At 43.1% G+C, this 25,772-nt stretch overlaps 1 protein-coding gene across 2 annotated transcripts in view; it reads left to right on the top strand.

Moving 5' to 3' along the window:
- SFMBT1 (Scm like with four mbt domains 1) overlaps positions 1-25,772 on the top strand; it is a 482,765-nt gene that overhangs the window by 315,735 nt on the left and 141,258 nt on the right. For both annotated transcript variants that reach the window (XM_085624542.1, XM_085624541.1), the window contains 2 exons: positions 337-419; positions 6,487-6,613. In XM_085624542.1, coding sequence (XP_085480668.1) covers positions 337-419; positions 6,487-6,613 — 210 coding nt within the window. The remainder of the gene's footprint in view (positions 1-336; positions 420-6,486; positions 6,614-25,772) is intronic.

Below are 25,772 nucleotides of genomic sequence, written 5' to 3'. Positions count from 1 at the left end.
ATAAAGAGGGAGAGGCGAGGCAGGATGGCTATAAGACTATTAGAGCATTCCACCCACTAAGGGAAGAATATTGTAAATTAAAAAGGGAGAAATATGAAGGCAAACATGGGAATGCTGGAGCTCCGGGCTTATACCAGCCATTATAAGGCCAGAGCTACTCAGTTGTCTTCAATGGAGCTCTCAACCTTCCAATGTTCTAATTATACTTGTGGTTACCATTTCACAGATGTATGCCTCTAATGTAGTGTATTTTCCACAAACTACTGAACTGTTCTAATGTGCTTCCCCAACAGCTCGGTACAAGTATCCTAATGTTCTCTGTTTCCCCTGTAACAGGGTATGTTGGACAGGATTTTGACTGGGCAGATTACCTCAAACAGTGTGGTGCAGAGGCTGCTCCTCAGAGCTGCTTTCCTTCTGTAAGTATAATAATGTTAAATTATAATGATCATCTTTCTTTGGTTGGAATACTTGACCTGATGCTAAGGTCACCATCCCTCCAGGTCATTATGGACACCGGCTCCAGTCACGCAGTTTTATATGATAGCGGAGCCTAATGCTTTCAGGGTATTGTACTTTAGTTTGTCTTCCATTGAATCAATTAGACTAATATAGTTGAAATAATTAATTTGTAGATAAATAGGTCAGGACAGGAAACCATGTCTGTAATGACATGGAGTGAGATTGTCTCCCTCCGACATAGCTAGACTTTGGCACATGTAATTGAAACTACTGGGTGCAAAATTTGTCTCAACAAGTATGTAGTAAGGCAGAGCTGACAAAAAAGCTTAGTACCTGCCCCTTCAAAACTAATAATTGCTATTGCTTCTTTCTATATTTCTTTTTGGAAAGGTTAACTTGTATTTTGTAGATTAAATAGCCATAGATATTACAACATTTGAGTTATATACTGTACAGTGTTAAGTCTGTATTTTTTTCAGATGGGAGCTGTGATTGTTCGCTGTTAAAATTGAGGCTGGAGAAAAGTATTTTTACAGTTTACTTTTTTCCTATATTTTCTATGGCTTTCTTGACCAATCAGTAAGCGCTTATCATTACATTTTGAAAACAGCGTGTACACTACGCAGGTTTTGATACTTAGGAATATTGATTTTTCCTTCTGTTCCAGACTGCAGTGTTACAGTATTTTAAATGAAACATTACCCTGCCAGATTTCAAGACCTGTCTAATTGCTCTCAATCTTAGATTGGCTTTTTAGTATTTTCGTGGCATGATGTATTTGATTTCCTCCAAAAGCATGAAGTTATTCAGTGTACAGTTACAATAATCGTAAATACAAAATTAAAAAATTCAGACTGATTGAAACAAATAACAAGCAATGATTTAGGCAAAAGAGGCTCAATTTAACATTGCCCATGCAGATAAAAAAGAGTCTCAAAACTACATTGAGTGTACTCATCTGTCCCAAGAATAAGCATCATAGAAATAGATAGACACTGATTGATTCTCTTCAAATTGATGTATGAGCAGTGCGGAGAACACAATCCCCATAGTCACATTCCTTTAGAATACAAATATTATGCCAATCACTATAGATATTATGTTTCAGTAGGGTGAATTTCAGAACAACATACCAGGTTTTGTATAACATTCAGAAAATAACTTTCCATCTAGATGGTGGTGAATTTAAATGGCTAAGTACTTGTAAGGTTGTACTTCTAAAAAGTAGAGCACATTGTTGCCTAAAAATCAAGAGTGTGCCTCGGTGAATTAATATTTATTTGCTTGCCATCTTAAACAGAATTGTTATAGATAGGTTACATCAAATTGTACTTGGGGACCTAACCGTGAATGATGTTGTACACTCTGATTGAAACATGGAAAGAGATGGCTATGGTGCATTATAGCTGAGAGAGATGCACCATAAAAAAGAATGCAGAGTATCTCAATATTGCAGTTCCATTTAAGGGTTACTGTAAGGGTGCATAGAGAAGTAACAGATATTAGACCTAAGAGGAGTGTGTTCTAATGTTGTAGTGACTTTTGAGGACTCACAGTGTATTTTAGGGGCAGTGAAATGATGTTAGAACTGTGGTCAAATGGAGAAGCCGAGGTTTTTTAGTGAGATGGACTTCATACTCTTATGGGCATGGTGGGGATCTCTGTAATGAAAGTTCATCCACCTATACAGCAGCTGTACTTTTGTTAATGCAAATAACGAACAGGCCGCCATGTTTGTTCAGCCCGCTTGGCATTTCTTTCAACAAAATCCAACTCTGGGGGTCAGTTTTTATAAATAAAAAACCTCTAGTGCCCTGATGCCTGCACCTGGGTTTATTGTGGGTTTTCCTTGCCTGGTGAATGGTGGTGCAAGGCAAGGGAAGCAAGTGACAGTCACCGCACCTTAAATAGTTGCGGGTGCCCTTCATTGTGACCTGGCAGCCCAGTTGCAGATGGCAAACTGAAAAACACTGACATTGACCAGTTCTACACACTGACCTAAATATAGCTTGCACCACTATGGATTTCAGACATCATCAGTGATGTAATACGTACAGTCTTAAGCAGCGCATCATAGAGCTGCAGGTTATACTCATGTCAGTTATGTATAATGGGTGAATTCCAGTGTTTTTTGGTATTTAAACATTAGGTTTTTAAAATTTTTAGAATCTCTACATATAACTCCACTTTCAACGTTGTTTTTTTCCAGTGACTTTCTAAGGTTTTAATAATGTAAGTTAAAATCTTACTGTCTTACTTACGTATAACTCCACCATAACCTTTGTTTTTTTCAGTGAATTTCAAATGTTTTGCCAGTTATGAGCCAAAAATGAGAGGATCTAAGGTAGAGCCTAACCTATCCAATAATCTAGGCTTTAGTCCTCATTTTCCCATTCTGTAAATTCCCTTTGTAGACTCTAGCTGATACATTAGAGCTAGAATATCTCACCAAAATTAAATCAGTAAACCCAAATTTTAGCACGATGACATTCAACTTGGCGCAGAGCATCGCCCTATTTTCTTAGGCAAATTATTTTGTCAGATCAGTAAAAGAAAGTTTGAAATGCACTTCTGTTATTGAAACGTACTTGTTGACTAAGTGGTTTAGCATATTGTACTATTTTTCTAAAGCCATTACTAGTCCAGCCTGACTATTTGGTAAGATGTTCACCATTAATTGCCCTTTATTCTGTTTTGAATTTTATCCAATGGCCTTTGGATTCCAGATAAAATAACACAGAGAAATTACACAATAGCACTGTGGAATATCTTTTTATGCATATGACTATTATTTCGTTATATATCTGATTACATTTCCTTTGTGGCACCAGTTAATAAAATGTGCCTCAGCAGCAGTCAGTGTCATAGTTCACCCTCAAAAGGGTTATGCTTACTTAATTAGTTTTCAGTCAATTTTCTTAAAATATTATAGCCAGAATGTGTTTTGCTGTTTTGTTGCATGCTGGTTACTCAGGGTGCATTATTATTTCTTCTCACTTACCAAGGATTCAAACTCTTTAGAAAAAAGAAAAAAAAGCTTCTTATGTCAATTTTCCTCACATAGCCCAGAAGCCGGCCTACTGTAATAGATTCTGGCGCACATCTAGTTTGGTGTCCTTTATTATGTATGTGCTATATTAAGTATTATATATTTTTGCCTTTACCATTGGCACCCGTAAGTCTGTACCCCATTCCTGGTTAACATGGACTGTCAGTTTCTACGCAAACAGATTAAGCTTCTTTACCAGGGTTGATCATTTTGAAGTAGCTGAGGCTCTCCATAGGTAGGACGGTGAAGTACTCCATTTTTTGTTAAACATTAAAGAACGGCATCACCATATCCCCAAAATTAACCATGCAAGGGCTCTGGCAGTTTCGTCAGACATAGAGTTGTGAATCCATCACCAGCTGTGCATTATTAAGTACTAGATTCCGGATATCCTTCTTTTAAACTGGGTCCCATATTGGACTCCATTGGACTAATGTACATTCTTTTTGCTTCTCAAATTGTTATGCCCTCACCACATTTGATTGTCACTCTCTCATTTAACCGCCCACCTATTGGCTTCCCAGCAGTTGTGATAAAACTAGGGTTTATGAGACAGCATTAATTGAAATGGTATTGAGCACACATACTTTCAAGAGAACAGCTTTTCGTGTGTTGCCAGTGTATCTGTTGCTAGGCCTCCTTTAATTGAAATAAAGCGAGTCAGAATAAGTTCTTTATACACCACTTCTTCTTGGGGTATCTAACACAAGGCAGTAGCCTTCCCCTCAACCACCGGAGTAACAGTCTTTGGATGTGATCATTTATAAAATGTGATTGCATTCAGGCCGTATTTTAAACTATTAGATGAAAAACATGCATATCTTTTTTTTGTATCTACATATATGCCTTTTCAATCAAAACTGCAGTTAAACCATAACTACCCAGTGGTACCTCCCTCTGTGAAATAAACAAATAAAGATAGATTGCAGGTAGAGGTAAAAGTAGATAGGTAACTAGGTAGATAGATTAACCAGGGCAAACTCACTTCCTGTTATTACTACATGTGAAAATTTAATAGCCGAAACCCTTTACGTCATTTAGCCCTGGGCCTACTTATGATGTATTTCTGAGAAGGGTCTGAAGACCTGCAGTGTATATAAAAGCTAACTGTTCTTCTTTAAGTAATTACAAGGGCAATGTTAAGAGTAATACACTTGCTAACAATAAGATGGGGGAATATGTGATATGTACCCATACAATGCATCTGCCACACTGCTCTAAATTATCCCTATATCATATGCATTACGTTTTCATACATTTCAGTTTTGATTGTTCCCTGCTTATGTCGATCAAAAGATTGAGTTTTAACTATGGGTTGTGTGGCAGTAACAAAAAACAATAAATTAATCAAATTGACTGGAGTACATACAGATGTTGGGCACGTAGATGAACAGAAACAGTGCTTCTATTTGGAATTCAGCTTTGAGCAATTGTCATTTTAGTGTTGGTTGTTTATTGATTCTCTGATTGTACTCATAGACTTGATTGAGCCTCCGTGCAGATCAGCATCAAGTAAAGGCTGTAATTCAAACCTGTCATGTACATTAGCCATTGATAATAATGTGTCAGTGTTATCAGAGCCTGATTTCATCCAAAGGAGTGTGAATAGCAGGAAGACACCAAGAGAATTCAATGCCATTCATGCCCAAGAATAACATTGTTGGGCACAGTACCTTGTGGACCACAATAACGAAGAAAGAAGAGAAGGATGAGGATAACGCTGAGGCTGTGGTGATGGGCAGAAGTTAGGAACTAAGAGATGTAGTTACGATCCATCTCATTGACTGAATGTGATAGGCTTCTGTTTGCAGAAGGCATGTGGCTTGCTGTGTAAAGATATTAAAGAAGTGTGTGACAGAGCAGAAATGATTGTAGGAGAGGTTTTTGATGAATGTTTCAGTACTATGGTGGCAGTGATTTTGAAGCAGGCAGGGAAGATTCCAGAGAGGAGTGGCCTAGGAAAAATGTGAAGCTTTTGATGTTTTATTATACCAAATACAAGGTTGTTTAATTGTGGCATTGTCTCAGCTCTGTGCTAAGATTTGCTTTCCAAAGGTGTGATTTTCAAGGATTCAGTATCTAAATAACTGAATAATTATTATCAAAATATTTTATGTATGTTTTCTGATATCTTATTTCTTTCATTTTACACAAGTGGAACATATATAACAATTATGCACCTTCAATTCTGGTCCTAAGTTATTGCAAGATGGTGGCTGACAGTTATTTTCTTTTTGGAAACTATCATCATCTGTTTTCAAGGCCTTGAACAGATCATAGCTCTTAAACACAAGATAGTATGCTACATAGTACATTTAAGATGCACGTTGGATTTTAACTTAAGGAAACATCCAAAGCGACATGTCCAGTCTTTATTAAGTATTAAGTCGTTCAAAGTGCATGAGTACTCCAGAATTCACTGGTTTGTATTGTGCATATGAGAATGGAGATTTGGCATGGATTCCAAGGGCTTGTGGGCTGTGATAATCACTTTCTAGTTTATAGTCAATGTATATCTGTAGGCAAACCATTCTATTGTAGCAAATTACTTATAGCCTGCCACTGCTATTTCGGCAGCCATAGCCTCTGTGGAGTTGTCCGCAATAATATAATATCACCTACAGTCATAAAAACTGTCTACTGGTGCTGCAGAGTCTCCCAATGATAGAACCTAGAAACATCTGTTACTGCCAAATCCATATTGATCTTCATGAGGTGAAATACATTTAATCAAACGCAATAAAAGAAGACGTTTTTGAAAGTATTTTCTTCAGGCCACAACAATCAAGCTTTTACACTGGTTGCATGCAAACTACAGTAGGGCTCTGAATGATAATCTCTACCCTAAGCACCTAAGTAAAAGGAAGGGTTTTCACTGTCAGTATTTCAAATAATTGGACATACAATAAAATGGACGTACACTGTTGCATTGATTTTGAAAATTACATTGAACACGCCCTGTCTTTTTCAATCAGCCTATATCTGAACATGGATTTAAGGAAAATATGAAACTAGAAGCTGTGAATCCATCTAACCCAGAGGAGGTGTGCATTGCGACAGTCAGCAGAGTGAAAGGTTCCTATATGTGGCTGCAGCTGGAAGGTAGGTGTCAGTTGAAGGGAATGCTATGTGCTCCATTACAATAAACACATTTTTTAAATGTAGTTCGTGCGACATTGTCAAACCAAGTCAAGCGAACCCAGGTATGTCAAAAAATGTCACGTTGGGCTGTGGATATTTGCAGATTTTAGTTTGTTTGAAAGATTATTGTAAAGTTGGTGCCTCATAAGTATTAAAGGAAATATCGGCTAGAGACTTGAAACTGCAGATTCCTTACCTTGTAGTACTCCCCATGAGTCAGACTGGATCAGGAAATGTTTTTGTAGGCAGTACCCCTGCGCGCCGGTAGGTGGCAGCATTCGACTCCACATGGCGTCGTCCACGTTGAAAGTGACGTGCATGGTTCCTATGTAGGCGCCTCCCCGGTTCACTGACATTGGTTCTTTTCATTCTATGCCAATCAGCGCAGATCTGGAGTAGAGCTACCCCCAGTCTATTTTGTTACTTACTCTTTTTCGAGTTTTTTTGTAGACACATTTTTTAGACTTTGTCTCCTGGTGTGGAAGGGATGTCCAGAAGGATGGTTTCAAGCAGTGTAGCGCCTTTCACTGGCAAATGTCTGTGACTGTCCCACACCTCGTCAGTCTTTGGTGCCTTGAGTGCTACTATGATGCCAAGACCTGCGTCATTTGTCGTGTCATGCACCTCAAGGCCTTGAGGGAGTGGTCGCTTAAGCTCCTTGCTGTCCGACATGCGATGCCAAGACGGTCTAGATCCCGGTCGAGAGGAAGGTCCCGGAATCAGTTGCTCAGCCACTCCAAGCACTCATTGTTGCAGTCAAAGTCGTCCGGACGTTTGGGTAAGTCCCACAAATGGAAGAAGAGCAAGAAGTCGAAGAGGTCTTCGCCCCTTCCATCAAAGCCGTCTGATGAGATGAGGGACCATCAGCATTCAAGGCCTGGCTCCGCGGTTGAGCCTGTGTCAGGGCCGTCTCCGCTCCTCCCCAAGTTTCCAGGAGTCAGAGTGCCCCTGCCCAACTTTGTAAATTTTATGAGGCTATGCACCTCATATTTGAGTGGTCCGTCCCCGTTGGAGCGCTTTCGGGGCCTGCAGGCTCGGGAGGGTCCACTACTGGTCTTCCGCCGACAGGTTCACCCCTTGCGTCATTCGGGCCCATTAGATCTATGGATAGATCAGGAGCGGAGCCTGTCAGACCACCACGACCTTCCCTGGTGATGGCTCCACTGCTGACAACCGCTGGCGGGGCAGTCCCCATACTCATCCCTACTCCCATATGGAGTCGGATGAGCAATTGCCTAACTCCGACTCGAGCGCCAGCTAGGAGCAGATCACCCAGGCTGGAACCTGTGCCCTATTCCTTTCTGCTAGAACTTGGAGATGATTGGGAGGGGCCACTGGACCTTGATGAATACCAGCCCAGGATGTCACCAAGGACACCTGATGTGAGGATCTGGCAGACGCCTGGGACTGGGCACCTCCCCAGATACTGGGTTGGTTTCTCCTCCTACTCTGGCTACAGAGGAAGGAGCCTCATTCGCTATGGTGGTGAGGGCAGCGGCTGAGTTCCCAGACCTTCAGCTAACCACTGTGGCTATCAAGACAAATGTCTTTACTGAGGTGCTTCAGCCGGTAGTCATCACATCCAAACTGCTTGTCCCGTTTAACAAAGTCATTAATGACATCCTGTTTGGGGACTGTTCCGAGTCCACCAGCTCCTGTGAATAGGTTGATTGCCCGCTGCCATCATCCAGCCCTAGAGGTCCCCAGTTTCCTTACAACACACCCAACCCTACCCCTGAGAGCTGGTGGTCCAAGCCTCCACTTCCACATTAAATCCTGGTGCATTCCCTACCACTCCCCCGGACAGGGAATCCAAGAGACTGGATACCTTGGGGAAGAAGATGGTCTCTTCCCCCAGCCTAGCACTGAGGTCAGTGAACAATGCATGCTTTTTGAGATGATAGTCCCACTTGCTCTGGATTCTCAGTTGTACAGGTGCTACCTATGGTCTCAGAGGAGGCCTTAGCCGAACTCTCCAAAGCTACTGCTGAATGGAGAGAAGTAGCTAAGTTCGCCATATGCTGTGGGCTGGATAGGACCGACTCGTTAGGCAGAGCAGTTTCATTGTTGATGGCCTTAGGGCACTACGCCTGGCTGAGGACAGCTGGCTTTTCTGGGGATGTCCAGGCTTCACTCATGATCATGCCCTTTGATGGCTCCCATCTCTTCAGAGACAAAGCAGACTCAGCGCTGGTGAACTCCACGGGCAGCAGGGCTACTGCCAGTAACTTAGGCCTTTCCATGGCCCCTCGCCACCATCTGTCTGCCTTTCTCTCCTTTCTTGGCCACAGAAGCGGCTTCCAGCTGCGTTTCCAACTGCCCAGCCACCCCAGCGAGCAGACTTCTCAGCCTTTGCGTGGTCGAGGATGCAGCACCGCCAGGTCTCCTGTGTCAGGTAGTCTCTGGACATGGTTGGAATGCCAGGGATTTCCCTGGTGGTTCAACACCTGCTGAGCTCTGCCAATGACAGAGTGAACGGACTCAGCGGAAGATGCCAAGCGTATCGTAAATGGTGTCTCCATCTGGAGGTGGCGTAAGGTCTCTGTCAGCAGTGGGGAGAGCCTTTTTTAGATCTGTTAACCACCGTCTGGAACGTACAATCAGCAGGTCTGCATGCTGGAGTTTCCAGGGCTGCTCTCGCTCAGAGATGCTTTTCATCCTGAGTGGCGCTCCGGCATCATGTATACCATTGCGCCAATACCACTCTTGCCCACATTTCTCAGGAAGATTGGGAAGGATCAGGCCCTAGTCATCCTTGGGACTTCAGAATGGGGCTCAGAGAGTCTGGTATCTCGAGCTGTTGAGCTTGTCCATCAGTCCTCCAATTAGGCTGCCCCTCCCTCTGGCAGGATCTCCTGTCTCAGCGGGAGGGGAGGATTCTCCGCCCATACTGGTCACCGCTCCGCCTTCATGCGTAGAGTATGAGCGGCTTCAGTTTAACTTCCGCCTGATGTCTGTAATGTTATATTGGCTGCTCGCGTTCCTCCACCGATAAGGTATATGCCAGCCATTGGAGCAAGTTTGTGGCATGATGAACAGACAAACAGGTTGACCATTTATCTGCACCGCATTCCCAAATTCTTTTGTTTATATTTACCCTTGTCAGGCAGGGCTGTGCATTGGGCAAGTTGAAGGGTTATTTTTTGCTATCTTATCTTTTCTGCGGCTGCCAGTTCAGCTCTCCCTTTTCAAGACCTTTGTTTTAAATAGTTTCCTTAAAGGTCTTCAACACACGTTTCCTCCAGCTCCCTTCGTTGTGCCTCAATGAGACCTCAGTTTGGTTCTTACTTTTCTAATGTGTACTCCATTCGAGCCGCTTTATAAATGCCCTCTTAGGCTCCTTATGATTAAAACGGCCTTTCTGGTGGCAAATACATCTGCTCGGAGGGACATTGTACTGCAGGCACTGTCATCTCAGCCTCCATACATTTCTTTTTCCCAGACAAAACGGATCCTTCAGACTCGGGCATCCCTCTTGTCAAACGTAGTCACCCCGTTTCATGTAGGCTTGTCCATCAACCTTTTACGCTCTGCCTCATCCCTCTAAGGAAGAGGAGAGACTCCACCTGACCCAAAAAGAGCATTGTTGTTCTACCTTGACCAGTTCAGGTGGACGATCAACTCTTCGTGGGGTATGTCTAGACCAAGAAAGGGAAGACCATGCAGGAACGAACCAATGGATTGTACTCTGCATTAAGTTCTGCTACGCATTGGCTAAGAAGCAACCCCCTGGAGAATTTGCATGCTCATCCCACCTAAGCAAAGGATGCGACCACTGCATTAGAACACCGAGCTCCGGTCTTGGACATCTGTAAGGCTGCAACATGAGCTTTGTGGCACAGGCTCAACAAGCACTACTGCCTGGACAGTCAGGTCCATTGGGATCACTTTCCCCATTCTTTTCTGCAGGACTTTTCAAGTCTAAATCGGGTTTGCAGATATACCTCCGAAGGGGTATTGCTTGGATATCTATTTTAAGGTAAAGAATCTGTGCCTAGAAGTCTCTATCAGATGATCAAATAACTTGCCTACGGTAGCGCCTTATCTTGTATAGACGCTGTGTAGCCGCAGATTCCTTACCGACTCACCCTTCCTCCTCCACTTGGTGAATGGATATATAGGTACAGGGCTGTTACCTTTTCAAGGCCCTAGCTTCACACATCAGTTCTTCATGGCTTAATGCTCCTGGCGTGGAAAGTCAGAAGAAACAAATTACATCAGTGCATTGGGGTGGCGCCTATATAGCCACCACGCACATCCCTTCTTGTGCAGACGACTCTGACGACGCCACACAGAGCTGAACGATGACACCTGTCGACGCATAGGGGTACTGCTCACAAAAAAAACTCTGGAATCGTCTGACGCCCGGGGATTATTCTAAGGTAAGGAATCTGCGGCTTCATAGAGTCTCTACCAGATAAGGCGTTACTGACGGGAAATAAGTTCTTCATTGGTGGCAGGTGCACGTTGCCTGCAGTTGCCATTGAAATCAATATTTCTGTTTGAGGGGTCTGCACATGCTGAGAGAGCTCCAGTGACTTGCACCTTGCCTTTTAGTTCCATTAACAGTGGTTGTTAATCCTTCATGTTGACACCGCAAAACACATACAACTGGGCTAAACATTTGACTCCTAATTAAACTATTCTGGCTGTCAATTTTCAACTTCACACTTATTACTCCACACTTCTCACTGGCAGTCTCATTGCCTAAATCTGCACCCCTTTAATCCCAATCCCAATGCCACTCAGCTGTGTATGTTGAATGACGCACCATTAACACAGCACTCTTCAGTTTACTCTCTTTAATCCACTCTTCAGCTATTCCAATTACAACTGTAACCATCCACTGATATTTTATATTGTGTATTTCAAATTTTAGTTCATCTTGTTCATCAATCATTAAAGCTTGACATTTGTATTATTTACTGGTTTAGCCCTGCCTATCTCTATTTCAGTCTTAATCGCCTTGTTACACAGAGATACTGCAGAAATTATTATGTATTACTGTCCCATTTTGAGACCATCTAAATATAATTAGTATGACTTTCCAATGTACTGTACCTGCTTTTCTCTCTGTTCTAGCAGATCTTCCAACGTTTAAATTGTTTTGAAATTGTTTTCTGGTAATCACTCGTCAAATTGCAATCATTCTCTAAAGATTTTAGTTTGCCTTCCATCTAGCTTAAAAAAAACATAAGTCACAAAACTTTCTGTGATCCGAGAGATTGAACCCAATTCCCACAAGCAGCAACAAAAGACCAAGGCACTGGTACATATTTCCCTTTAGAACCACTACCTAAAGAATACCTGACATACCTTGGGCGTATACTTTCCCAAAATATTCTTCAGAACTTAACTATGGCCCTGAGTTAGAGTTTGGCAGATGGGTTACTCTGTCACAAACGTGATAGATATCCTTCCGCCGCATTACAAGTGCCATAGTATATAATGCACTTGTAATAATGCAGACCGGATATCTGCCATATTTTTGTCCCATCTGTCGAACAGTAAATCAGACCCTCTAAAATTAAACTTCTATGTCTACTTCTCAACATGATTACCTCCTTTAAAACAGACATTATTTTTGCATAGCTAAGCTTTCTTACCACATTTACAAACCGTCTTTATTGGAGCAAATGAAGGGTATTCTTGTTAACAACTGAAATCTTGAGAGCCCAACAGAAACAAATAATTGGCAAGGAATACCAATTTAAATTGACTGTAATATAGCACTTTTATTTTATAAACATGGCCATCCTAATAATTATTTTGACATACACTCACGTGTCAATGCATCTACAAAGAGCAAGTTTAAATACTGAAGTTATTTTAACTGGAATCATAATATTTTATACATACGTCTATATTCTACAAGTATAACTTTCAAGATTAGTTCACAATGTGTAAAAATGTATGCTGATGTTAACACATGAGTAAGCATTGTTCTTTAGAAACTCATAAATAGCTTATATTTGTAAACATGGCAGAAATAGGAACAGTGGGCAAAACAAATGGTCACTGAGAAATATTCGGGGGAGAGGGAGGAGAAATGCATAATGAAAATTGTATATTTCTGCAAAATCCTTGGCGCACATAAAAGTAATCAAACAGTATGTAAATATTTACAAGATCTCAAACATAATAGAAACAATTAAACGTATTCTTGTAAGTAGGATGGGTGATTATTTTCACCGGCTTAGCGGCATCCCTAGAGTCAGCTAATACTGCTGAAAGTGTTTAGCCCAGCCGGGTTGGAATTATCACCGGCTGAGCGACGACAAAGACCTCTATCTTCTCTATACAGCCCTGAGGAAGTCGCGGAATTATTTTCCATATGCGACGAAACACGTGTTGGCTGGTTTCTTTTTGCCTCAATGAAAAAAGAATTAAAGACAAAGCAACATCCTACTTACAAGAATACGTTTCATTGTTTCTATTATGTTTGAGATCTTGTAAATATATACATACTGTTTGATTACTTTTATGTGTGCCTAGGATTTGGCAGAAAACTGTAACTGTGAGGGATCTTCCCACACGAAATTGAGGGGTTATAGGGCTTATCCCCTCACCTAGCAGCACCATACTTATACTTTCTCTATGTACACGTGCGTTAACTAGCAGAACGCCTATCTCTCCCTGGCCACTAAAAACCCTTCATCATAGACCTCCCATAATGAAAATTGTAGTTTTATACACTGTGATGGAAGGATCATAAATTACTATTTGAAATGGCGATCTATCATTTTTTAAACAAACAGTACAAATATCAATGTTCTAACTGGAAAATGGAACACCTGGTTCATGTGTCATTCCTTAGTGTGAGTAAGAGGAGTTACCCACATGTTAAATATAGATTTGAAGCTCCTGTTAAGGCACAACACTGTTTCTAGGGATGCGAAGTTATTCATTTCAAGAATCCACTCAAAGTGATTGGTGATTTTGTGATCTTTTGGCTAGTTATACGCTATAGAAATATCCCATAAATACATGCATACATATGTTTCTTGTTCCTAAACAAATTATATGTATGAAAGGCAGGGGCTTTATTTGTTACCCATGCTACTGAATGTACAGCAGAAGATTGTGCTTTGTTACATTGGGCAGTGTCATTTGTTAGATAGATTAGCTCTTTGACATATTTCCAAAAGTATTCTAATTTTTCAGATTAATGAATATATGGTGTTAGGTCCCAACAGATTTATGTATTTCTAGCTAAAAATATATAATCTTAAATGTGTAGTTTTTAAATGTTTTCTTTGGTGTTAAAGATGGATTGTTCAATGGGTCTTCCAAATTATTTCTCTGTTGCATACACTAATGTATTGCAATGATTGTTCTTCAAATTGCAACCTTATTGTATTTTTATTCAGTTGGAGCATTTTATACCTTAGATGATGCACATAGAATGGCATATATATTATTCTTCCTGTCCTGTTGAGACAAGATAAAAGAAAGCAGGGTGTGATGGGCTGTGGGGGATGGAACATGTAATTGGAGAAGTGCTAGACAATTTAATGTACAATTGTGATTTTTACAATGCAGCTTGTATAGTTACAGTTTGGGGCTGCCCAATGGTATCAAGCTCTATGGCCAGAACGCAATTTATTTTTGGATTTACAATGGGTGAGATTTGAAACGAGTCGTCTGGGCTGCATGTTTTCTTAGCTGTTTTTATTTTATTCAGGACCAGATCTTATGTTGTGTTAATTTCCAATTCTTCACTGCTTTCCTCCTCAGAAGTTTTCACATTTATATAGCGTATTGATGTTACAGGGAGATAATTTTGATATACACTGGTATCATGTGCCTTGTGGTTTATCTGGTTAAAAATGCATTTGTGGTTATGACGTAAAGGACTGATGCATTTACAGTACACTGCTCTACAGTGTCATACGCTGTGCTGCTATTTTTGGCATTGTAAAACAGTGTTTGATCGATTGTACGTTTTTGACAGCCATCCTGGATTATCAACATTATCCTGTTGTTGATATTCTTAGGGTATTATTTTATTAGTGGTGCTTTTCGTCTATCTTCACCCCCTTACAATCTTGTCATTTTGATAACTCTGTTATGTGACTCATGCAAATGTCAGATTTACAGGGTGCTTGTATGATGCAAAAGTAGAGAACTGCTGTGAATGTCTCTGGGTCATCCTTCAGCGTGTTGCTTTGAACTTTTTTGTATCTGCAAAGATTAATATTAGAAAATCTGATTCTTTTTTTAATCTATCAGAATCCGATTTTGTAAGTGGACTCCCTTAGAATCCTGCTATTTTGATAAATGTTATGCGACTCATGCAAATGTCAGATTTACAGAATTCTTTAACGATGCACGACTAGAGAACTGCTTTGAGTGTCTCTGGATCATCCTTCAGCGTGTTGCGTTGAACTTTTTTATATCTTTGAAGAGATTGATATTAGAATATCTATTTGTTTTTCATCTTTTATAATCCGAATTATGTAAGTGGATTCTCTCCTTCACTTTTGCACATTTGGCTTTCATTGCTCATGCTTTTGTAGGGTTTTCTATTACATTCACTGTCCAGTACTCTCTAGCTTCACCTGATCACCACTAGTCTTATCTTATTTTCTCATTCGAACTACACCTCAATAATTTTTCCTTTTTTCCCTCCTGCTGGTCCTTTCTCTTTCTGCACTTCCTACTCATCCTTTCACTCTCTCTTAATATTCCTGTCGCTCACCCTCATCATTCACCCCATCTTTGTTTATTTTCTTTCTGCGCCTTCTATAGGGTGGTAGCCTTTCAAACCCTCCGATTACTTTAGCACTGGTTTTTTTTTTTGTCCTCATATGCCACCAAGGTTTTATATGCGCGATCAATAGGTTAACAAGCGATATGCTGACTCAGTACATACCAACTGGAAGGGACAGACATGGAGCGAGGACCTCGTCCCACAGAGATAGGGCTTGACATACCTGCGATCACCATAACGTAACCTTAAGGGGGATTTTGGAGATCAGCCAGAATACTGAAAGAAGTATCAAAGCACTGCTTATACCCAGAAATGGGATAGATGGCTTAATCATTGGACCTGGGGGGGGGGGGGGGACCCAGTCTCTCAATGATCCCATTTCAGGAGGCGCCAAAAAGATCTTTTATCAGGATTCCCTATTCTGGCCAAGTCCAGCTTGGAGACCTGCAGCGCAGAAGCAAACCATTCATTGATAGAAGGGGGTGAAGAATCCTTCCACTTCTTGCATATCTCCCTTCTAGCAAGTAGTATAGCGTAGAAGACTAACTTCTTCGCCAATGTGGAAACCCCCTCTAAGATTCCGAAAATCACCAACTGAAGATCTAATATTATGTTGAAGTCTACTGAAGACGACAGAATCTTGCAAATGACTTCCCAGAACTGAGATAAAAGAGGACACTCATAAAACATGTGGATATCCGAGGCTGCCAAGAGTCCACATCTAGCACACACCACCATGTTCCCCTGAGTAAATTTAGAAAGTCGGAGGGGAGAGTAGTAAGCTCTGTGAACAGTATAAAGGTGGTTCCTGCGCAACCACGCCGGTTTCACAACATCCCACATCATTTTACATGATGTACTCCATAGCTCTTGCAAGTTAGTGTTGCTTATATCTGGCCCCCAAAGCTCATCTGGTAACAAGAATACTCCATCCATCTCCTCCAAGATCAGGTTATACCAAGACGAAATCTCCTTAGCAGTGGGTTTGTCAATCAGCAAAGTGATAAGGGTACTATAACCACCTAAAGGGAACTTGCTTCTTCGAGAGGGCTGTGCAGTATAAGATCGAGACCAGCTGGACATCTGCAGATATTTTAGCCTAGCTAGGCCTGGGACAATCTTCCTACTCAAACACTCCCAGGAAAGCAATTCCCCCTCAACAAATAGGTCTCCCCAAACCTCCATCCCTGCCTCTCTGATAGGTACTGCAAGTGAATCTCCCAACCAGGGCGGATTATCGGGCAGATCCCATAAGGGAGTCCTGCAGCCATAGTATCCTATTTTAATAGCTTTTAGAACCTGGGCCCAAGTCCTTGCCATCCCTAATAGAATCTTCAATTTAATTTTTTTAAAGAACTTGGGATCACCAAATTTTAAAAGGAATCCGGACTGGCTAACCCCCTCTCCACTAAGCAAAGTGGTGTATAGAGTTCCCACCCCATACTCTAATGGTTTCTTTAACAGCATCCTGGCAAGAGATAACTGGAACGCCCAGGCATACACCTGGATGTCCGGGGCAGCCAACCCCCCCTTTTCCCTACGCCTCCTTATCTTTTTCCACGAAATTCTTGGAAGATGTTTATTCCAAATAAATGTGTTAATCTCAGCCTGAAATGTTTTAATAGGAATGAGATCAAAATACAGGGGGATAGTGTTGAAAAGAAAAGAAAGTTTTGGCAAGACAGACATCTTGACCAAGTTAGCCCTTCCCAATAATGACAATGGAAGATGGAACCAAGACTGAAGTAACTTACGGCAGTCCTTAACTATCTTGGAAAAATTAGTATTGACAATCTGGTCTATATCTTCTACAATATCAAGGCCCAGATATCTCAACTTCTTTCCTGGCCGAATAACAGCAATACACAAACTCTGGTCCATACCCCAGGTCATCATCTCGGTTTTTGTGGCATTGATCTCATACCCAGATACTTCCCCAAATGCCGAGGCTAGCTTAAATATTTCCGGGAGAGCCATATGGGCGTCAGATGTAAAAATGAGGATGTCATCAGCGTACAGGGCCACTTTTCTCTCCCAACCCCTGTACGCAAACGCCTTGATATTAACATTATCCCTCAGACTTTGGGCAAATGGTTCAGCGTATAGATCAAAAAGAAGCGGGGAGAGGGGGCAGCCCTGCCGTGTACCCCTCGAAATGTTAAAGGGATCAGATAGATTACCATTGACCAGTACGCAAGCACTTGGGTTCTGATATAAAAGACCAATTGCCCGGCGAAACCCTGCTCCCACATTGAACTTTGCCAGGGCCTCCGACAGATACAACCAATTGACTCTGTCGAAGGCCTTGGTGGCATCCAAGGTAAGGACCGCCAGGGGGAGAGACTCCAAAACTGCCAAGTCAATAGCCCCTATTAAGTCAAAGGTTAATTCATATAGCTGCCGCCCCTTGACGAACCCCTTCTGATCAGGGTGTAAAATGTTGGGGGCAACAAGAGCTAATCTATTGGCCAGAATTGAAGCAAATATTTTATAATCTACGTTCAGTATGGAGATTGGCCTATATGAGCCACATGCCGTGGATGGTTTCCCCGGTTTTAAAATTACTGTTATGGACGCACTGTCCCATGACATCGGAGAACGACCACCCTCCAGTAGAATATTATTAAATAATAAAACCAGGAAGGAGACAAGTTCCCGCTCCAGTATTTTGTATATTTCGGACGGTAGGCCATCTGTACCAGACGCCTTCCCCTTTTTGGCATTATGTATGGCCTTAATAACTTCCTCCTCCGAGATTTCACCATCTAACATATCGCTTTGCTCAGCAGAAAGTGCTGGAAGGGTGATCTTACTGAGCCAATCTTTAATGGTAACTAAGCTGATGTTCTTGTCTTCACAATAGATATTTTGAAAACATTCTCTAAAGGCAGATCTAATATCATCATCTCGGGAGAGTGGGGAGCCATTGACATTAATCACCTCGATGTTATTCCGGACTTGGTCCGTTTTGGTTTTCCATGCCAATAGCTTCCCCGCTCCTTCTCCTTACTGAAAGTGTGCAAGTTTGCTGGCCTCCCACCTTTCTTGTATCCGCTGATTTAGGATCGAAGCTAGATGGCCCTTTAAGGAAAGTAATCTTTCAGTCAAAGAAGAGCGGACCGCTTCTGTATTATAATCAGCGACTAGATCTAATTGAGTCTGGATCTTAGCAATATCTGCTTCCACTGATGTCACGGCCTCCCTATATTCCCTCCTCCTGTAAGCCGTTTTATTTGTAATAAGGCCTCTCAAAAATGCTTTCAGAGAGTCCCACACCATTCCGATGCCTGCCGATCCTACATTTATCTTTAAGAAATGGCTCACCTCAGACTTAAGGAAGAGAACATCGTCTGGGTGGGAGAGTAAGGAACGATCAAACGACCAACTCCTGGACGGCACCCTTGACATTGATATAAGCTCCAAAACTACGGCAGAGTGGTCAGATAGATGTAGTGGGAGGTATTTAATGTCTTTAACAAAATCCACTAAGGTATGGCTGATTAGTACAAAATCTATTCTAGACTGATGGCGGTATTTGTAGTTTCTATAAGAGACACCCTGCTGTTCACCTGCCCTTAACCTCCAGATGTCTACATATCCATACTGCTTCATTGCGTTTAGCAAAAGGGACCTTGATTTTGATGGAATTCGAGATCGACTATTATGAGATTTATCCAAAGTGGGGTTTAAGACAATATTAAAGTCACCTGCAAAAATTACAGGCTCTGGAAAAGACAAAAGGTGAGAGAAGATTGCCTCCAAGGATGACGGATCGTCCTGATTAGGACCATAGTACCCCACAAAAGTAAACTGAGTACCCAAGATGGAGAGAGAGGCAATAACCCATCTACCTACAGGGTCAACATTGAAATCTAACACCCTAGCCCTGAGATATTTTTTAAAAATAAGCGATACCCCTCTACAGGTCAAAGACTGAGAAGTAGAAATTGCAAAGTCGATCCACTTATTCCCTTTGACTAACGCATCCATTTCATCCTGGACCAGATGCGTCTCTTGTAGTATGATGACCTGTGCCTCTGAGTCTCGAAGATATTGTAATATTTTCCTAGCCCTAGATTTAGTGCGCAGGCCGTTCACGTTCCAAGATATTATCTTTAGACTAGCCATAGCCATAAAACTTGTCCTGACGCCTAACCCTAACACCACCAAACCTTACATGGGGGCTTAGGACAACTTTCGTCTGACCTAACCTTATATCAAATAGCAGCATATCTAAGGTTGTCATACACCGAGCAAAGTACAATAGAACACAAAGTTGGCACATGAGGAATTTTATAAAACATTTTACCCTGTGACCCTCCCAACCCCCCTTACACCTCCCTCCCATGGAGAACCCTTGGTGTATCTAACCGGATCAAGTCTGATCTCTGAGCCGAGTTTCCCCCCAAGGTGACCAAAGTGATCAAAGCGACCGTTTATGCTGACGCAAAACGTATGTGCAAACAAAAGTGTATGCAAAGTGTATGCAAAAAAAGAAAGGAATCTTGGACATATATGTATATCTATTTCATCTTTTCTGCCCTTCTCCCTACTCTATTCCCCCTTTTTTCCACCTTTTTCTTCTTCAACTTTATATATATATATATATATATATATATATATATATATATATATATATATTTTTTATTAGCAAAGTTTATTTGTTTTTTCAATACCTGCAATTATGCAATTATACCTAACACTCAGAACCCTTTCTTGATCTATAAGTTACAAGGCATATATTTTAACCCGCCGTCTTATTGCCCAAATCTAAAAGGAGCTCGTCAGCAGCTTGCACTGTCCTAATATTAAACATATTATTATTGAACATCACCTTCAAGGCGGCAGGGAACACCAACTGAGCAGTTGCTCCCAACTTTCTAAATGCATCAAGCCGCCTGCCAAACTCCCACTGTTTCTCTAACGTAACTCTAGAGAGATCGGACCTGATAAGAAAAGTAAATCCCTTACCAAGAAGAGATTTTCGTTTTAGGGCTAATGAGGATCTGCTCTTTAAGGGCGTAGGTATGAAATTTGACAAGGATTTTGCGGGGCTTAGATCTTTGTTGATTTCTCCTGAACGGGTCTCTATGGACCCTTTGAATGTCGATGGTCAACTCCTCTGAGGATTGGTCTAGACACAACGACTCCTTCAGTAATTGCACCACATAAGTTTTGACATCAGAGCCTTCGGAACCCTCCGGCACATTAAGTATGCGGATATTAGATCTTCTGGCATTGTTCTCTAACACCTCCATCCTGTCTAATAGGGCCTGATCCTCCTTCCGCAACTTAACAATGTCCTCCTCAGCCTTATCCAGATGCATAGACATCACAGCGACCGTCTCTTCTAACTCCCCCGTCCTGGAGGTTAGCCCATCGATCTTTTTGTCTAGAGATTCACAATGGTTACGGATGTCCATCTGATTGGCAGAAGATTCTTCAAACCCTTTTTTAATATCTCGGGATAGGGTTGAAAACATTGCCAGTAAAGAGGCCGCAGAGATTGTGCCCTCTGTATCAGGATTAGATATACAAGCTTGCTGCTGGTCCAGATGGAGGGGATTTTCCATCCCCTCCCTACTCAACTCTGTGCCATCAGATTCCACTTGGGTTACAAGATTGGGGGTAACAAAACCCCCTACTCCTCCCCCTTCTCCTACTAGATCATGCTTTCCACTCCCCGGGGGTTTCGCGTACTGATGGACCGGATGAGCCACTGGACATTTAATCTCCCTTAGATGGAACCGACTCCACCTCAGAGGAAACATTCAAAAAAGTGAGTAAAGACTCCGAATCTCCTCAGGAGGGGCCACAAGAGGCAGGGACAAAATCTGAAACTGGGACATCCATGACGTCCAGGACATCTGAAACAGGCAGATCTGCAGCCCCGGAATCCATTACTGTCAGGGGGGCAAACATGTCCTGCACCTCTGTCAAACAGAGCACCTGTGGTATTACTTTAAAATAGGAGCGCAGGGACGGAGTTATCTTAGTGCCCAGATCCAATGCCGCGTTCAATTCCCTTTTAAGTTTAGCTTTACCTCTGGCCCCGTTTGATCTTATGCCCTTTGACTTCACTTCTGCAGACAAATAAGATGAGGCTTTCTTACCTTCAAGGGGTGTAGATCCATTTTCCACCACTTTAACCAATTTTACCTCACGTGGAGTAGGGGCAGGCTCCTTCCACAGTGCCTTTGTAGGCGCCCTGCCTCTTCTACGAGCACCTCTACCCCTATTTTTGGGTGACTGCTGGTGTAGCTGCAAACACTCCTCTGCGGACTCCTCCAAGACCCCCTCCACACAGCTTCCCGTGTTCTTCGTGCTCTTCGTGTTCTTCGTGCCCGCAGGACACTCAACAGCCACTTTGCCCTCCACTGCTCCTCGAGAAACAAACTCGGACTTTTGAGCCTGGGACTAGGCTGAAACGCTACATGCAGTAAGCGCCAGACAGCGTGCCTTCCTGCCCCGTCGCAGCTCCAGGGCGGCCACGGACCACAGCCTCAGAGTGGCCGGTACTTCGATGTGTGTTTCTCCGTACTTAGAGCCTTGCTTAGAGCCAGTAGCGCTCACTACACCCCTGTTGCTTCCACTACCGAAGATGCATGACTCGCCGCCTGAAGCTCCCGTCATAGAGAGGGAGGACAGACAGCCCACGTCGAGCTATGCCGAACGCCAGGTACGTGGGAGGGATAATCCGTTTTCCTTTATTCGTTTTTTTTTTTTATGGAATCCAAAACTTTGGTCATCGAAAAAGTATAAACATCAGTTTATAGAGAATTTCTTTCTACGCGGAGGCTATTCATATTTCTCGGGCTTCAGGCATTTAGGCGGAGTACAACGGAAGCTCAATCCCGGAGCACCGCAGCAAGTCAGCCGACTGCCGCCATGTTCTCCCTTACTTTAGCACTGTTCTGACCCTTGGGGATACCTTAGGTGGATTTGTTGCTCAGTACCTGTATGACTGCTGGCAAGTTGTCCAAGGTTTGTTGGGTAAAGTGTACAAATCACCGACTTTAAATTGATTCCTCTCAGATGAGCAGGGAGCATAAATTAATTAAGTTTCCATCAATTATATCATTATTATGTCTCACTTTTACACGTCACTTTTCAGACCATATCGTTTGCCCCACACTCACCGTTTGGTTTGCACCTTGATTAGGTGGATTTTTTCTTAATTTGCTTGTTCATTTGAGAATACTGTTAATGTTTTGTAATAGTTTTAGGACATTTGAGGTCACTGTGGGATTATATTTCTCTTTCCATTCCATATTTTTATGTATTAGATAAAGTAAAAAGAAAACAAATATGTTATTGAAAGATGACTGAGAAAAAGATGGGCATTTGGGGGACCCTAAAGGTAAGAGGAAGTTTGGAGATTTGACTGATCCCATGTGAATGAAATGGTTCGAATGGTAGAAGGGAAACCAATGGAGAACATCACTGCTAACTCTCATTCAAGTCTTCAGGGTGTGTATGAGGGTGGAGTGGTGAATGGTGTTAAAATCAGCCAATTAGTTTACCATTATCATGAGGCAGAGTTCATCTACAGGAGTGCAGAGTTTTATAAAATATCTACTTTTTCAGGGATGTGATGCTTCAAAAATCTGTTTACCCTCTAGAAAAACTGCTCATGTCCATTGAGGTGACACATTGTTGACCTGTTCTGGTTATATCAAATCTTCTTTGACAGACCAAAGCACATTTTTTGTCAGTGTTTGGATTCTAGCAAGGCTTTAATTATGCCAACTTGATGATTATACCAGGCTTGGCATCTGCCAGGACTGTACTGAGGTTAAATCTTTGTACATTCACAGGTTCTGAGTATGCAGAGGCTCTGTTGAGCTCTGCTAGTTTCAGCTTTCTGATAATGGTATGGTTGTGAATGTGACAGCTTGTTAATTATGCTGATTATAGCTTAGTTAAGGGTATATGATTGTTCTAATCATACTATTGTTTCTTCCTTTATATTTTGAGGATGCATCTTGTCAATTGCTATTGCATATTTAAGTATTCGGTCGATTTCCCAAAATGTTACCATAAATCCAGATTATATGTGCAGTCCAGCACCTAAATTGACAAAAGATGGTCAGGGAGACGACTCTCAATCTGGCCTTCTCCTCTTGACCACACTGTGTGGTTACTGCACAAACCACTCCATTTTATTGTGCCCTAGTTCCCTTAATTGCCATTATTGTGAGCGTTCACCAAGCACTTGAACAATCACTGTTTTACATTTCACACCAAGATGAACTCACAGGGCTATGACAGTCAAAATGTTATGTGCTTGATTCTCAAACCTGTTTATGCACGTGAGTGTGGCTGGGAAGCAGAGCCAACCGCCATGGCCTGAGGATGCGGACGACTTTGACTCTCCCCAGCCGCAAGCCCCGGCCACTCCTGCTCACCATGCCTGGTCCCACCAACACAGGAGTGGAATCTAAGGGCATTTAATAGCCCCAGGGATCCTGCAGCAAGGAGTTTGATGGTGAGGACGGAGCGCTGTGAGCCAGACAGCCCTCCGCACCTGGAGTTTCTCTCTGCTCGCAAGATGGCGGCCCGCTTTGTGCACGGGGGCCGCACTATCTCCTGGCCTTGGCTGTATGAGAGACTTTTTGCCTCCCGCCCATAATCCTTGGCTGAGCTGGGGCCCCTTGGAGTGCCAGGCCCCTACTTTCCTATGTGGCCTGACTTTGCAGGCTGGACCGAGCTGTGTGGATGTGCTCCGACCACGCACATGATGGTGGCCCTGCTGTAATCGCAGCAGCTGTCCTTTCTCCTCGTGGGCGCTGTCTGGCGCTTTCTCCTGTTAGCTGCTCTGGGGGAGCTGCACGACGGATGTTGGCAGCTCAGCAGGGCTGACCATCTTGCCGTTACTTGCATTGAGTGCCCCTGAATAAGCAGGCCGCTGGGATGGATTTGGTGCTTTGCCCTGCCTTGCCTTGGGAGTGGCCTGTGCTTGGATTTTGACACCATTTGATTTGACCACCTCAGGCTGATCCCGGGGGCCGCATTTCCAGTTTTGGGCATGATCTACTGACGCCTGGGGGAGCCTTGCATGCAGGACTTTTGCTGTCCCTGTCTTACCTTTCAGCTGATGCTTTGTTTCGCATCTTACATTGGGCCTTTGCTACTTGGGGGTGTGTCTGGACCTGGCCCCCACAGGGTATGTTTTGGCTTTCTACTGCAGAGAGCTGTGGGGACTGTCTTCTGTCTTGTGAGTCAACCTGCCTCCCTCTTGGACCCCACAGTACCATTTCTATTCCTTGTGTTTCGGGGGGGGGGGTGGAGCTCCCTAGTGGCCACCGCTGGTGTATCAGCTAATCTCCATACTGGTGTGGTGAGCTGCTGGCCTGGGGGTTGGTCTGCACTTTTCTCATGCTTACGCTGTTGATGGATCGGATGGTCTGAGCCATTACTGGGCCCTGCTCATTGTTGCGTTGCCTTTTCTACCATCCAGTGAGCTTTCTTGCGACACTGGGCACGACTACGGTTATGGGGTATTGGGCCCTTCCTGAGAGGCATCAACCCGGGCCCCTACACGACCTGTCAGATATCGGGGTATTTCCTTTGTGCTCCCTCCTGCCTTGTTGGGACTGTCATAGGTGCGCGCAGAGGTCCAAGGGAGATGTGACCACCAGCGCCCCCCAGGAGGGGATCAAGCAGGGCGCTGGGTCCTGGGATAAGGCTAATCGATTAGTTATCAGTGGAACTGGGTCTCATCCGTGAAGATTCGCAGAAGCTGTTGGAGAGGGTCCTTGCGCTGGAGAGCACTGTGCTGTCTCAGACTCCGACCGTCCAATCTGTGAAGCATCACATCACGACTCTCGAGGCGCAGACTCTGCGCCTGGTGGCCCGGCTGGATGTTCAGGAAGGTTGTGCATGCTGGAATGAAGTTCATATTGTTGAGCTGCCCGAGAGTGTTGCGGGGGACTCTTTGCTGGCGTATCTGGAGGATTGGTTGCAGGAGTTGTGGCTCTGGAGGGCCTCTCCAAGTTCTTTGCTTTAGAGCGTGCACACAGAGAGCCGGCCCAGCTGCCTCGCGCTGGGTCCATGCCATGTCCGGTGTTGGCACACCTCCTGCATTTTCACAGGGACCACCCCCTGCAACAGGCATGTGCGCATGGTCCTTTTGCTGTGGAAAATGCAAAAGTGTTGCTGTACCCAGATTTTACTTTCTAGGTCTAGACTTGGAGGTCTTTGTTTCTGTCAGTGAAGAGGAAGTTACGCGATCTGGGATTGATTTACTCACTGCTCTTTTCTGCCCGATTACGAGTTCAGGCTGAGGACACAGTACACTTCTTTACTGATCCATCTGCCGCCTGGGATTGGCTTGAACTATATGACAAGGGTATGGTCCACACTGAGATGCCGGAGCTGCAGCGGCCTCTGCTCCCACGACGTCAA

Source organism: Triturus cristatus, chromosome 9 (assembly GCF_964204655.1).
Source record: "Triturus cristatus chromosome 9, aTriCri1.1, whole genome shotgun sequence".
Classification (NCBI taxonomy): domain Eukaryota; kingdom Metazoa; phylum Chordata; class Amphibia; order Caudata; family Salamandridae; genus Triturus; species Triturus cristatus.
This window is presented reverse-complemented; position numbering and strand designations above follow the sequence as displayed.